General features: G+C 33.8%; 1 protein-coding gene across 1 annotated transcript; it reads left to right on the forward strand.

Annotated features, from left to right (window-relative positions):
- Positions 1-10,989: 10,989 nt before the first annotated feature.
- On the forward strand, positions 10,990-13,800 carry LOC149222739 (uncharacterized). Its single transcript, XM_089385606.1, has 4 exons — positions 10,990-12,085; positions 12,324-12,382; positions 13,108-13,311; positions 13,420-13,800. Exons 1-4 carry the CDS (start codon positions 11,567-11,569, stop codon positions 13,487-13,489), a joined length of 852 nt encoding a protein of 283 aa, XP_089241732.1. The 5' UTR covers positions 10,990-11,566; the 3' UTR covers positions 13,490-13,800.
- The last annotated feature ends 1,348 nt before the right edge of the window (positions 13,801-15,148 follow it).

Genomic DNA, 15,148 nt, shown 5'->3' on the forward strand with positions numbered 1-15,148 from the left:
AAATTTTGAGGAAATATTTGCTCGAGATGGTGGAGGAATCAAGAAGGATGCAATATGTAATCCTGACTTTAAATTCTACTTGTATAGCCATGATCCCCAAAGTGGATGCTCCTATCTCCTTTGATGATTTCAAGTCGATCTCGCTCTGTAACATTATTTACAAAGTGATTTCACTTGGCATCAAACCTATTCTCTCGGCTTACATCTCAAAGGAACAATTTGGGTTGTAGGAGGGTCATCACATCTATGAAGCCATAGGGCAGAAGAAATCCTACACAGTCTCAAGACTATGAAACTAAAAGGGGCCATTTTAAAACTTGATTTATCAAAGGCCTATGATCGGGTCAGCTAGATTTATCTTCATCTTTTATTGACTCATGTGGGTTTCTTCCTTGAGTTCATCAACTCAATTATGAGTTGTATTCAAACTGTGTCCTTTACAGTGCTTATTAATGGTGCAACGTCTCCTTTTTGTCATGCTCAGAGGGGTCTTTGTCAATGATGCTTACTATTGCCTCTTTTACTTCTTTTGGTTGCAAAATGACTTAATCGTTTTCTGGAAGAGGAAAAATCCAATGGTTCTTTTCATGCATGTTTGGTCTCGCATACTCTAGCCATATCACATCTCTTATTCATGGATGACATCCTCATCTTTTGTTATTGTGACCCATGTGAGGTGGTGATTCTGAAAAATATCCTTATTCTCTTTGGGAAGGCTCCTGGGATTATAATTAATTATCATAAATCCTCTCTTCTCATCTCAAATTTGAATGTTGATATTGTTCATTGTATCATTGAAATGTTTCCAATGGAATGCTCGTAGTTAGATGATGGTCCTAAATACTTGGGGTTCATGCTTAATCCCAATTCTTATAGATGAGAGGTTTGGAATTCGTTATTCACCAAGATATAAAATTACATCAATATATGAAGCCATTGATGGCTATCTAGAGCAGGTCATATAGTGCTTATAAAATCTGTCCAAGGGGCTATTTTCGTATATTGGGCATCCTTAGCCTAGATCTCTAAAGGATTTCTAGAATGTGTTTGGAGGATTTGATTTAAATTATTATGGTTTTGGTATGGTTTGAATTCCACTCTTCCTTGGGTTGGTTGGGAGAAAAGTGCAAAACCAAAAGGCTTGGGGGGTTGGGGAAAAGGAATATTTTTCATTTCTCTCATGCTCTTATGGAAAAGTGGGGCTTGCTCCTCCTCTCAACACAAGGCTTGCGGACCAAGCTTGTCACTACCAAATATATCTTGCCACTCTCGATGGAAGGCTGGATTAGGTGGGTAGATAAACCTCAGCAAAATATATCCATTACTTTGAGGGTTTTTCTGAATACTTTCAAAACCATTAGAAGTGGGTTGTTCTGGAGGGTGGGATTAGGTGCTCATGTTCACATGGTGTTAATTTTGGAATTGAACCATGGTCGATGTGTCAATATGATCATCTTCTTCTAGTTCAATTATTAGACTCCCTTAGGGATCAAGGGATCATTAAACTCACCCACATTGTGTATCCCACTTCTACTACTATTTGGTTTTAGGGTTGGAAATCTGTAGCTGATTTGGACATTCCTGAAAATTACATTAAACATTGGAACTCCTACATAAATGCTCTTCACTTGGGGCACATCAGAATTTCCAACAGAAAGGATCAACACATTTGGTTGAGGGCTAAGTGTGGGGTATATTCACCAAAGGCATGGTACAATTATATTTCTGTTGCTCAACGACCACTAGAATCTAAATGGTGATGGCCTTTGGTGTGGAAAGTCAAATTCCCATCCAAGGCAAAAATACTTATGTGGTGCATTTTGAGTGGAAAGGTCCCTACCTGGGATAACTTAAACAAATATTTGCAAATGACCCTAGATGGTGTGTTCTTTGTCAGAATGAAGGGGAATCGATTGATCACTTGATTTTGAATTACTATTTTAGTTAATCCATTTGGGATTAGTGTCATGTTCTTAATTTAGAGGCTTGTGTATGGTAGGGTCCAACTGTGGATTTTGCCTGGCAACAATGGTTCACTCTCTCATCGTCTCATAAGTTCACGCCCCTTCCACATATTATATTATGGGACATTTGGATTGCACACAATCAGGCGATTTTTAGGGCCACATTTCCATTCCCAACCATGTAGCAGCTGAGGCGATGGTGATTCTCTGTCATTTCCCTTAGGAAATTGAATCCCATTTTTCGCGGAAGTCTTCCTAGATAAATCATTCCCATGGACACTTTTCAATGGTGTCTCCACCAATTTTGGTGCGAACTATGGTGTAGGTTTCATCCTTCACTTATCCTCTGACCACTCATTTCACATTTCCATTGGATTGGGGTCGGACTCAAACAACTTCATCGAAACATGCATGTCAATTCCTTCTCACCTTTTCCATAAACCAGGGAATGACACATCTTGACATATTTTGGTGACTCAAAGCTAGTGCTAAATTGGATAGATGGCTCACAATCATGTACTAATTTTATTTTGCAGCCTATTTTTTTTATTCAATGAATTTAAAAAATATGCTCTCATTGTGTACATGTCAACACTTATATAGGGAATTGAATTAGTGTGCAGATAAACTTTCTAAGGTGGCACTCACTTTGGAAAAATATTTTTGGCGGGTCTCAGAGGTGATCAATGGTATTACGACAACTACGTCATATAGCTGCACTTTGGGCCATCCTCTCCTAGCCGTAGGGGAAACTTGATCATTTTCTCGGAGAGAAACAATTTTATTTATTATTTTGTCTTTTAAAGTTTTAAATATGACTGAAGGAGTGACACTTTGATTTATATTGACAAAAATGTAATATTTTTTGTTTTATTTTGTATGGTTAAATGATATGAATATGTATGGATGATATGGGGAACCTTTAAAAAAATTCCCGAAAATTGGTTAACTCTGAAGGACATGATGGACTTATTAAACTGCACACACGCTACATTATGTTTATAGAATGTAATTTTTGTTAATCATTAATAAAAATTACGGATTTTTTCTAGTGGGAATAAAAAAAAACTAATAATTACACCGATAATAGGATTTTTAGAATTTCATTTTAATTATTATTAGTTGCATGGTAAACTTTAACCTTAATGGAACATCCATGGAATGTGTTTAGTAGTAATTATGGATAGAGGATTGAGATTTATTTTAAATGTATTTATGCTCTTTTCATTTTCAATTTAATTAAAAAAATTGTCATATTTACAAGTATTAGATTTTTGTTTTTGTTTATGCCATTAAACTCTTATTATTTATTATTGTTTTATTATGCTTTCTTTCATAATTTTATGTTTATTGACTTTTTTTTTAAAGAAATTATTATGAGCATTTATATTAAAATAAGAGATGTAGGATCTAGCTTAAAATTGTTACATTTATTTAGAGTGGTCAATATACCTTGTGGGATAGACATTGAGAAAGTTGGCTCAATCCAAACCCTCACACGGTACTCCATAATACAAAAAAGTTATTCCTTTCCAGCGAAATATTTTCCAAAATATTCCCAAAGTCAAAATATATTTACACTCTATTTCTTAGTGCTTGTTGGTTTGACTTTGACTGACTTCTTGACATCTTGTTTTCTTGGCAAGATGTTTTTTTCCTTTTCCAAACTTAGATCCAAACCATGTTTTCTACTAAATCAAAGGAGTCACCCTTCTGAGTGATCTTTGTTGTCTACAACAACTTTGTCATTTTTTAAAGGTTATTCCTCATCTACTTTATTTTTCCAATCTTGTTTCTGAATTCAGAGGAGGAACCAATGTGCCATGGATTTGTTGAACATGGGCCTCCTCTCTGGCTAAATCTAGTGGATCCTCTTTGACATGCACTTCTTCTTGACTATTTTTTGCTTTCTCCTTATCCTAGGTCTCTTCTTCCATGTATATAGTATAATGTTCTCTCTGAGCACCTTCCCACCATTTGAACCTCCAACTACTTTTCCACATTCTATTATTCTACAATCATTTGGGGCAATTTTTTTATTACATGTCATGTTTCATAACACTTTTGGCATTAGAATGAAACATTTTCATAATCAAACTTCTAAAACCAAACATAATTTGGAGTAGGCTTATCACAACATGAAAACCTTTATTAAAATCCATCTCCACGCATATTCGAGCATAAGTGGGTTTAAGAAAATGCTTAGTTTTTGAACTATAACAATAAAATTTCCCTATTGCATTTCCAATATAAGTTCATGAAGGGAGATTCCAAAGATGCAATGGAAGGTTCCAGAGCCTTACCCGAAATGGAGCTAAGGAGATAGAATCCAAAACTTGATCAAAAGAAGGAAACCAGGAAGAGACCAACACTATCCCAGGATGAGGGTGGTGCCCAAAATCACAAATAACCTTATCATCCTCAAGTCTATCAAAGAGAACAACAAAACAACCCTAAGCCAGAGAATAAATATTCATATCTTGAGACAATAGACATTTCCACCATGTTGGGAAATCCATTTATGGAGATCAATCCACTGTGGCCAAAACCCATTAAATTTACATACAAAACTAGATCTGAAAATTATTTTGCACTCCTAAAGGCTTCATCCACCAAGGGAACATTAAAGACATGAGCTTCTTGAACTATCGGAAGAATAGTTTTGAATTTCAACATGGAATTATAAGAAACCTTGGAAGAGGGGAGCTTCTTGAACTATCGGAAGAATACTTTTGAATTTCAACATGGCATTATAAGAAACCTTGGATTGAGTTGTTTGCCAAGAAGAACTTGCAAAACTAGCTATGATCCTTCAAGAGAGATTCTCTTCCTAGAAGATTCACCGGAGATCACTATTATTTGAAGGGCTACAAGATCCACATAGTAGGACATTGCAAGGAGTTCATTGAAACAAAGCAGGGGACCACTCACTAAGGCAAAACCCGAGTTAGTCCAATCCACTTTGTTATGCTTATTAATTATTTAATTTATATGACAATGTTACTAATGCCTAGTCTAACTTATATAGATGAAATTAGACATTTTCATTGCAATAAAGAATTTGTTATGCTTATTAATTATTTAATTTATATGACAATGTTACTAATGCCTAGTCTAACTTATATAGATGAAATTAGACATTTTCATTGCAATAAAGAAAAACAATTTCAAGAAAAAATGTGATTTTTGGGTTGTTTAAAATGCATTTTCAAGAAACAATTAGATTTTTTGTTATTTAAAATGCATTTTTGAATGCATAAATAGATTTAGCATCTTGAAAAAACTTCTAGAGATCTAAAATTTTACATATTAAACAACTTAAACTTAACCTTATTATTATATTAATTATATATAATTAAAAACAAAAATAAAAAATTATAATTTATTAGAAAACATGTTTGATTATCTTCGAGCATTAAAAATGTGTGTTAACAGCAAACCCTAGTTTCAATCTTCTTTGTTCAGCTTATTGCTTTCAGATGACAGCAGTGAGCACGTCCAAAATAGCACAGATTGAATCCATATTGTTTCAGCTTATTGTTTTAAGATGACAGCAGTTTGCAGGTTCAAGATAGCACGGTTTGAAGAGAATCCATATGAGAGGAAATAATGCACAGTTTTCCAAAGTTATATTAACGGGCAGACACTGCAATGTAAACCCGGTACTATATAAAATCTCACCCAAAAAAAAAACAACACATGAATCTTGCTTTGGGAACGCAAATTTTTAGCTTCGGCATATTAAATTATTGGAAACTGTTGGTACCTAAATTGCATAGGGATCAAGAGTTTGGATATATCACCTGATGGGTGCCTAACAGTTGACCTAAATTACACAGAATTTGAAGTAAACATCACTAAAATATTCCTGAGAGCAAATCAAGTTCCATACACTCTCCTGATTCTTCTGGGAGAGAGTAACGGGGCACCTGAAGCACCACATGTATGATGCAGTGGTTTATCATTACTTGCAAATTGTGGCCAACCCAACTCTTCTCGTGCGCCTTCATGCTGAACGGTCACTCACACGCCAACGTACGGGAAGTAACGGTCTCGGAAATCTGCAACTTTTTGCATCACAATCCGTGCGACAACTTATTAACAGGATCGAGGTTATTCCATGGCTCAGATGAACAGTAGAAGCAGAATTGAATTGGCATTCGAAGTTGGCATCGCGGGATATCTGGATAAGATGATTCGCGGCCTCATTATTGCTGTGAAAAAAGTCTTTCTTAATCCATTGCTTCGGTGAATTTTTGGAGGCATGTAACATGGATGGATCATAACTGATTTTTATTCACGAGAATCACGTCTGTTATGATTCTTGTTGTACAAATAGCTATGGAAAATCTAAAAAATTGAATTTTGTGGAGAATTTTATGATTAAATCGTGTAGAAGATTTTTAATCCAATGGATGTTTTTGGTGGACGCTTTATTTATTATCTGTTTTTTTTGTTAGACACTCTATTGATCATCAGGGACTAGAAGGGATTAGCAGAAGCAGATTTTTTTTTTCTTATGAAACTTATTTTTAAGGTAAATCTGAATATGTACGAGTTTGAAAGGATTTAGAGAAAATTTGAATGTATATCAGTATAAATCCATCTTAACTATGAATCTAACATGAATAGAGAGATGATATTTCTTATGTGTAAATTTATTTTACAGTGCAAGATACAATGTGTAATTTTTTCATGGTTTAAATTGTCCTCACAAAACATATACCTAAAAAATGACCCGACTAAAGTGATGATAATTGTTTTTTTTCCAATAGATTTATATGATATATACATAATTTTCTTAAAACTATATGTAATATCTACATAGTTGACATTAAAATATTTTACATAACATGTGCATTTAGACACATTTTTTTACTTCAAAATAATTTACATATGGACAGCTAACTAAAGATGCATAACATGTTCTTTTTTGGTTTTTATTGTAAGATAGACACATGCCAACTCCAAATTGAGCACATAATTACACATCTTGGTGGGCTATAGAATAATCCTCTATGCTCAATGGCTTCACATCTTTTTACTTCTAATTAATTTACATATGGACAACTAACTAAACATGCATAACATGTCATTTTTGTTTTTTTTTGTAAGATAGACACATATCAACTCCAAGTTAAGCACGGAATTACACATAAGCCTCTATGCTCAATGGCTTCACATTTTTTTACTTCTAATTAATTCACATATGGACAATTAACTAAACATGCATAACATGTTCATTTTTGTTTTTTATTGTAAGATAGACACATATCAACTCCAAGTTAAGCATAGAATTACACATAAGCAATGACTTCACATTTTTTTAATTCTAATTAATTTACATATGGACAACTAACTAAACATGCATAACATGTTCATTTTTGTTTTTAATTGTAAGATAGACACATATCAACTCCAAGTTAAGCACTGAATTACACATATGCCTCTCTGCTCAATGGATTCACATTTTTTTACTTCTAATTAATTTACATATGGACAACTAACTAAACATGCATAACATGTTCATTTTTGTTTCTTATTGTAAGATAGACACCTATCAACTCCAAGTTAGGCACAAAATTACACACAAGCCTCTGTGTTCAATGGCTTCATATTTTTTTTACTTCTAATTAATTTACATATGGACAACTAACTAAACATGCATAACATGTTCATTTTTGTTTTTTATTGTAAGATAGACAAATATCAACTCCAAATTAAGCATGGAATTACACATAAGCCTCTGTGCTCAATGGCTTCACATTTCTTTACTTCTAATTAATTTACATATGGACAACTAACTAAACATGTATAACATGTTCATTTTTGTTTTTTATTGTAAGATAAACACATATCAACTCCAAGTTAAGCACAAAATTACACACAAGCCTCTCTACTCAATGGCTTCACATTTTTTTACTTCTAATTAATTTACATATGGACAACTAACAAAACATGCATAACATGTTCATTTTTGTTTTTATTGTAAGATAGACACATATCAACTCCAAGTTAAGCACAAAATTACACATAAGCCTTTATGCTTAATGGATTCACATTTTTTTACTTTTAATTAATTTACATATGGACAACTAACTAAACATGCATAACATGTTCATTTTTGTTTTTATTGTAAGATAGACCCATTTCAACTCCAAGTTAAGCATGGAATTACACATAAGCCTCTTCTAATTAATTTAGAATATGGACAACAAACTAAACATGCATAACATGTTCATTTTTGTTTTCTTATTATAAGATAGACACATATTAACTCCAAGTTAAGCACGGAATTACACATAGCCATAGTCTATAAAATAAACCTCTCTTATTATATGATAGACACATAACAACTCCAAATTAAGCACAGAATTACACATGAAGGTAGGCTATAGAATAAGCCTCTCAACTCAATGACTTCAGACAGATTTAATGCAAATTTAAAAATATATGAATTTGGAAAAATAATATTTAATGTCAGGATATTATAAAAATATATAAAAAACTTTTCATTATTATATTTATAACAACGAGAAAGCCTTAGGGTTGGTTAAAGATAGTAGACAAATAACAAAATTATGTAAACTGACAACTCAGAACACTTCACTGATTAGAAAATGCTTGAAGTGTTGGAAAACTGAGCTTTGGAGAACCCCAATAATACTAACAACTCGGAAAAGATTGTTCCGAATTCTGTGAATAAAATTACAATAATGAAACTTTCATGGTTTTACTGTTACTGTCATGATTTCAGTTTTAACCAATTTTCATGAATCCGGCCTTGCTTCCCTAATTCCAGGCAATCAATACAGTTTCATAATGGCATTCTGCCTAATGCTCAAGGGTGGCAAACTTTTAATGCATAGTTCGAACGGATCTCAGCGAAAATCATCTTAATCATGTTAAGCCTGAGTTCCTGTAGTTAGAGTCCTGTGATTGAGAATGGCTGTATGAACATGAAAGTCGTTTGAACAATATTTTAAGAGATTTATCTGGTTCCGTGCTTTAGTTTCGTTTCATATGTTGCATGTTGTTCAGGTTATTCTGGGGTGGAATATTTGCATTAGAATATCCTTTCACAGGAGTGGAAAGCTATAGCCATTACCATAAATGGACAAAACGGAATAATAATGCTTCTTGTACATGATGTGAGGTGAAACAAATTCATGAATTTGGAATTTTACCAAATTTTTTGAGAGAGTAAAAAATCGATGGTGGTGTAAACTAGCGGACTCTTTAACCAGGGACATATATTACTGGTGAATGGTTTGAATCTCAATCTTCACTTTTTCATTTTCTACTGTATTTTGTAAATACATATGTATGATGATAGTTTTGTGGAGGGTAGAGTTTTGAGAATATTTTGGAATTAAATAAATAAAAATTAGATTAAATAATTCTACTATATTTTGTAATTGAAAATTTATGATCATTAAAAATTCATTCTGTGGACGTTTCAAACCCCAAAGGGGGTCTATCATCAGGACTAATTTTTTTTTTAGAATATGATTGATAGTTCTTTGAGAGAAGAGTACTCTGGTCGCATGATTCTTCTCTCAAAGAACTATCAATCATATTCTAAAAAAAAATTAGTCCTGATGATGGACCCCCTTTGGGGTTTGAAAAGTTGACAGAATGAACATGATACTGTGGATAATCCGGATCATACTACTCCAAGAAACAACCACAGAGGCTTAAAATCTAACATTAAAAATTCATTAAGATAGTTCTGTAGATTATTTTGGAATTAAATAAATAGAAACTAAATTAAACAATTGATTTCATTTCAATTTGTAAAATTAAAACTAAATTAAATAATTGACTTCTTCCTTTGTTTATTTTGGAATTTAAGGAATAAAAACAAGACTAAACAATTAACTTCCCTCTGTTTTGTGAAATTAAAACCAAATTAAACAATTAACTTCTCTCTGGTTTATGAGATTCCAGCCAGATTAAACAATTAACTTCCCTCTGGTTTATGAGATTCCAGCCAGATTAAACAATTAACTTCCCTCTGTTCAGTGAGATTTCAAAATATTCCCAAAATATGTGACCGACTCTTTTCCTCAGCCCAGTGTGAAAATTAAAACAAGTTTGGCTGCAGAATTGGTACGGCCTGTCATGTGGAAACTATAAAGTTGTGAATTTTCACCCTGGGCGAGAAACCAAAACGTCCCAGGTTCGAAACACGACAGTCAGAAGTTTTAATAAATAAGACGGAATCAGATCCATGTTTGTGCATGCATTATGTCATGGGGAAAGGGAACGGGACCAGGAGTGCGAGGGTTAAAAATCAAAATGGTGGGAGTGTACGAAACTTTGTCTGTATTAAAGCATGGCATACCCGCGCGCAAAAGGCACGCATTTTTGGACCTTGAGAAGGAACAATGTACAGATTCCATCTGCACCACCATAGATACCCATCCAACGATTGAGATTCGCCTCGCTTTTCATTGAATTAATAATTATATTTCCTCTCTGAACGGACCGAGGGGTTCCTATGGGGACCGCCAGGGATATCAGTGAAGGGTTTCTATGGGGACCGCATGGGATATCAGTTGCCTATATCAGTAATAATGTTTTGCCATGAGATTATTCAGTGATTCTATGAGATTACAATGTGATGTTATTTTTTTCTATTAAATTTTACATTTACAGAAACAGTTTTTGCTTCTTGTGATAAAGTTGAAAGAATAAGTTTTTTTTTTCCTGGCACTGAACTATTCAGTGTACTAAATCATCATACTGAATCATAAATTTCTTGATATATCTAAATTAAGAATTATTAAATATACTCTTTTATCTTATTATAAAGAGAATCTTTAGCTAAGATTGATTCACCATACAGATTAAAAGAAAAGTAACAGATTATGATACCCCATGAACCCTTCCGTCCCACATTACATTCCATGAGATAAAACAGATGTCAGTAGTATTAGTGGAAATAAGAGGTTAAAATAACACTAAATTGCATTAGGTCTTGAAGTCCAATAGATTCTTTTATATACAGTATTCTTTTATATATACAGTCTGGCAGAGCACAATATTCAAGTCTCCACCAAACTTCAGACCTGCATTCTGTTTTTGTTTTTGCCCCTCCCACACATTATGATCATTGTCATCAGAAAACCCACCCGTAGTAGTACACTGAGGGCTGCCTCCTCTCCCGAGTGTCCAGCTCCCTGACCTTTTTCAAGATCAAGATTAAGATCCACATTCAAGTATACAGTTACCGGCGTTTTCCTCGTTCAGGAACGGGTACCTCCACTAGGCATTCTTTATAACCCCCTCGCTCCACCGGATCTTCCTCTACTGTTTGTGGAACAAGTTGGCTTGTATAGATATTCCTGTTTATGTCAGTGTGCCCGTGCCTGCCCTGTGCCCCTTTGAATCTGAGTCTTCTTTCAGAGCTAAATCATCCCCTCAATCTGTCTGCATTCCGTTAAAGCCGCCAGTCAATTTTTTCTCTAGGACTCCCTTTGCCAAATTAAAACCTTTTAGATTTGAAGGTCCACAACACTTTCTGAAATCTTGATATTTTCATCATGATGCCATAATCCTGAACTTTTTCCACTGTGGTTCTCACTTCTTTTTCTGAGATGGCAAAAGGCATGAAAAAGGGTAAAGCTATGGGCAAGGTTAATGCAGTCATGGAATTTTCTTACGCTGGAGTTAGAACCAGGGCTCGAACTCTTGCTGCCTTGCAGAGACCTCGGAATCTTGCAGATAGTGGCAAAATCCAGACCAGCAGAAAAAATCATGAGCACCGACTGAAAAAATCCTATCTGCAGCTACGTAATAGAACGCTTGAGAAAGCTCCGGCCAGATGTTGTAACGTCAAAGGCACCACAGTAGCGGAGTCTAGATTGAATATATACCCATCAATCGAAAATTCTTGCGATTCAGAAGCCATTCCTGTTCAACGCTGCTCCGGATTTTCTACTGGTTCCAGAAAGATCAGAGTGCAAGCAATGTCCATGGTGGCCAATTCTGCAACTATTTCTCTGAGCAGCAAGCCCGGAAACACTCCTCAAATCAAGAAAGACGAAGTTTGCATGGATGATGTTGCTCCCTTCGTTGAAGAATTTCACCAGGATCCTGCTCTACTGGAAGTTGAGGTGAGTTTCCAGTTTCAGTTTCTCTTATCTTTTAAAGATTTGTTTTGATGTTATTTTTTGTTAACTGTGTATAGAGTGATATCTAATATGTTGCACTGCAAAAAGTCTTATGAATTTTTTTTGGTCTTTGACACACAGACAGACAATTGCAATTTACTACTAACAGTAGTTTTTAGAATTAAAGCTTCCAACATTTTTTTCTTTTCAATTTTTTTTTTAACTGCAGCACATTTTGCAGCTTTGGCAGATGGAAGCTTCATCTACGGACAAGATATTGGACTACGATTCCAGAGAAAGGTATTCAGATAACTTTTTCTTAAACTCGTTATGATCACCAAGTTTTTCCCAACACTTCTGCCTCCCTTGCATTTTGTTTTACTTCTTTTTTTTTCTCTTCCTAGTTTTTTTTTCCCTATTCAACCTATTTGCTAGAACTAGTTAAATTAAAGAAAGATTTGCTAGAACTAGTTAAATTAAAGAAGAATCTTTCTTTCTCTTTCTCTTCCTGGTTTTTTTTCTTTCTATTCAACCTATTTGCTAGAATTAGTTAAACTAAAGAAAGATTTGCTAGAACTAGTTAAATTAAAGAATAATCTTTCTGGTTAACTGAAATTATTTTCACAAAGCTAAATTTAGTAATTTTTAGTAATGTATGTATATGTGTGAGCTAAAATTAACATATCTTCTAAATTTATTTTTAGAATTTTTGAATATCCTGTAAATTTATTCTTAGCTTTTTTGAGTATACTGTAAGTCTAAGCAATTGACCATTGTGTAAATTTAAGCAATTGAATCAATAACTCATTGTGGTTTCCTCCTCTCTCCATCTATCATGCCAGATTTGCTTTTGTATATTTTTTAATGCTTTCATTCCTATTGTAGTCCTATACAATGATGAAATCTTTTGGCTTCTGCAGATTATCCAGTATTATCCAAATGTATTTGCTTACACTGAAACTAATTTTGTGTTTTGGGACCAATGTTGGGATTTCTGAAGATATTTTCCTTGATTTCTTTCCCAGGCGAGAAACTACGCCATCAAGTAATTCAAGTGGAAACACTGAGACATGGGGAACCATGGGCTTCACAACAAGCTGTTCCGTGCATCCTGGAGAAAATGGCATGATCCCGAGGACAATGAGACTGTCTGATGCTCCTACCTTAGATGAGTTGGAAGATTTTTTCGCTGCTGCAGAAGCGAGAGAGCAAAAATGTTTCACAGAGAGGTAATTAGATCAGCAAACAATGTGAAAAACTTGCATGATTTTGTTGTCTGCTTTTTCATTTACTCCAAATGTGGGGCGCACCCTAACGACTCTTGATGGTCATGGCAGGTATAATTATGACCCTGTCAGCGACCTGCCACTTCCAGGCCGTTATGAATGGGAGAGGTTGCTGCCATGAAAATCAGTCAATCAATTCAGCTTACTCAGATTGTATCAACTGTGCTACCCTTGGCTTCACCGGAATTATGCTATAAATTTGGCATCTTGAAGAGATGTAAGACAAAGAGCCGAAGCTGCATTGCAGTTAACCGGTGCAGAAGGCTGGGTTGTACATTTCTCTGTAAATAGTGCTTGTATAATGTCAGTGTACGATATGGTGCTTTCATTTCAACTTTCCTGCATATGTTTTGGGCTTACTTTTCATTACAGTTGCTGTGCAATGATCAGGGAAGAACCCATTTTAATTAATTTTATTTTCCAAATAATTTCTATCTGGTGTCCAAAATATTAATCTGGTACAATTAAAATGCTCAACTATTATCTTACAATTAAAATGCTCATATACATCTATCACTATTATCTTATATTTATATTTAGGTTAAGTCTCTATTTAAAGTACAAATTTATTAAGTATTTATCATTATTATCATTTTCACAAATTTGATAAAAATCATATTGGAGAAGATTTCTTTTAGAATCAATTAGTGTTGTTCATACATTCAGATTGAAAACAGATCTATACATTCAGATTGAAAACTATTTTTTTAATTTATTTATTAAAAATAAGTAAAATATCTGTTATAAATGTTTCACATTTCAATTACTTACCCAGTTAAACTCCAAACATCTATTTACAAAATTTATTAAACTAGACAAATGTTTTATCTTGTGATTTAAGTCGAAGAATTTCTCTTAAACTTGATATGGATCACAAAAGCCTCAATTCAACAAAAATATATTTACTTAATCTATTAATGTTTTGATGAAATTCTAATATATTTGTATAATCTATTAATGTTTTATGAAATTTAATGATATATTTTATGAAAAGAGATTCATCACTAAAATGGATCTTTCGTTTATGCAGAAGATCTATCACTAAAGTAGTTATGCAAACTTTGCACTCGTGAAATCTTCCCATATCATTGAAAGCGTTAATGAAAAAATTTGCGATCTTTTCAAGCGCAGCAAAGGATGGTCAGAATTTTAGATTTCACTGAGAAATAACATGAAGTGCAACTGGGCTTTCATGGTGGAACTAATGGAAACAGTTTTCTCGTCACGTTGTTGTCATGTCATCCATGGTTCATGAAAATCCACTGTTGGGCTATAGCGTTTGTTAGTTGTTGGAGGAGATGTCATCTTCCATGGCTGAAATGCTGCTACCAAGTAAGGGAACCAGGCTACTATTTGGCAACCTAACCGTACTTGTTTGAATATCAATTGACTTATCAGCTCCTCGCTCCATCGTCATCAAATTAAACTAAAAGCAAACTACTTTATTTGAGGATGCAAATGGTGAGATGCTCGGCATAATTAGATGTAACAGTTAGGAAATAAAGTTAGTAAATGAGTTACTAAACTTGTTTTAAAATTATAAATATTTTAGGTTTGTTTTTTATGTTTGTTTTACTTATTGGGTTTGAATTTCATAGCTAGATAGTACTGCATAGGGTGATGGCCAATTGAGTTGCTTCGGAAAATATGTATGGTAAAAATAAGTTTACATCTCTGATACAGTTTAATGAATATGAAAGTATAGAAATTTTGTATACCAGGAATCAAATGAAGGATGGCAAGTTGTTAAGAGTAAAAACAACATCAGCAATCAAATGAA

Source organism: Pinus tabuliformis, chromosome Q, assembly GCF_031772625.1.
Source record: "Pinus tabuliformis cultivar Carrire ecotype Pingquan chromosome Q, CPIR1, whole genome shotgun sequence".
NCBI lineage: Eukaryota > Viridiplantae > Streptophyta > Pinopsida > Pinales > Pinaceae > Pinus > Pinus tabuliformis.

Bases quoted from the DNA above. Each gene is read 5' to 3' on its own strand.
- LOC149222739 (XM_089385606.1), top strand. From the start codon at position 11,567: ATGGCAAAAGGCATGAAAAAGGGTAAAGCTATGGGCAAGGTTAATGCA. The intron at 12,086-12,323 runs GTGAGTTTCCAG...CACATTTTGCAG, and splicing joins CTGCTCTACTGGAAGTTGAG to CTTTGGCAGATGGAAGCTTC. The intron at 13,312-13,419 runs GTAATTAGATCA...TGGTCATGGCAG, and splicing joins CAAAAATGTTTCACAGAGAG to GTATAATTATGACCCTGTCA.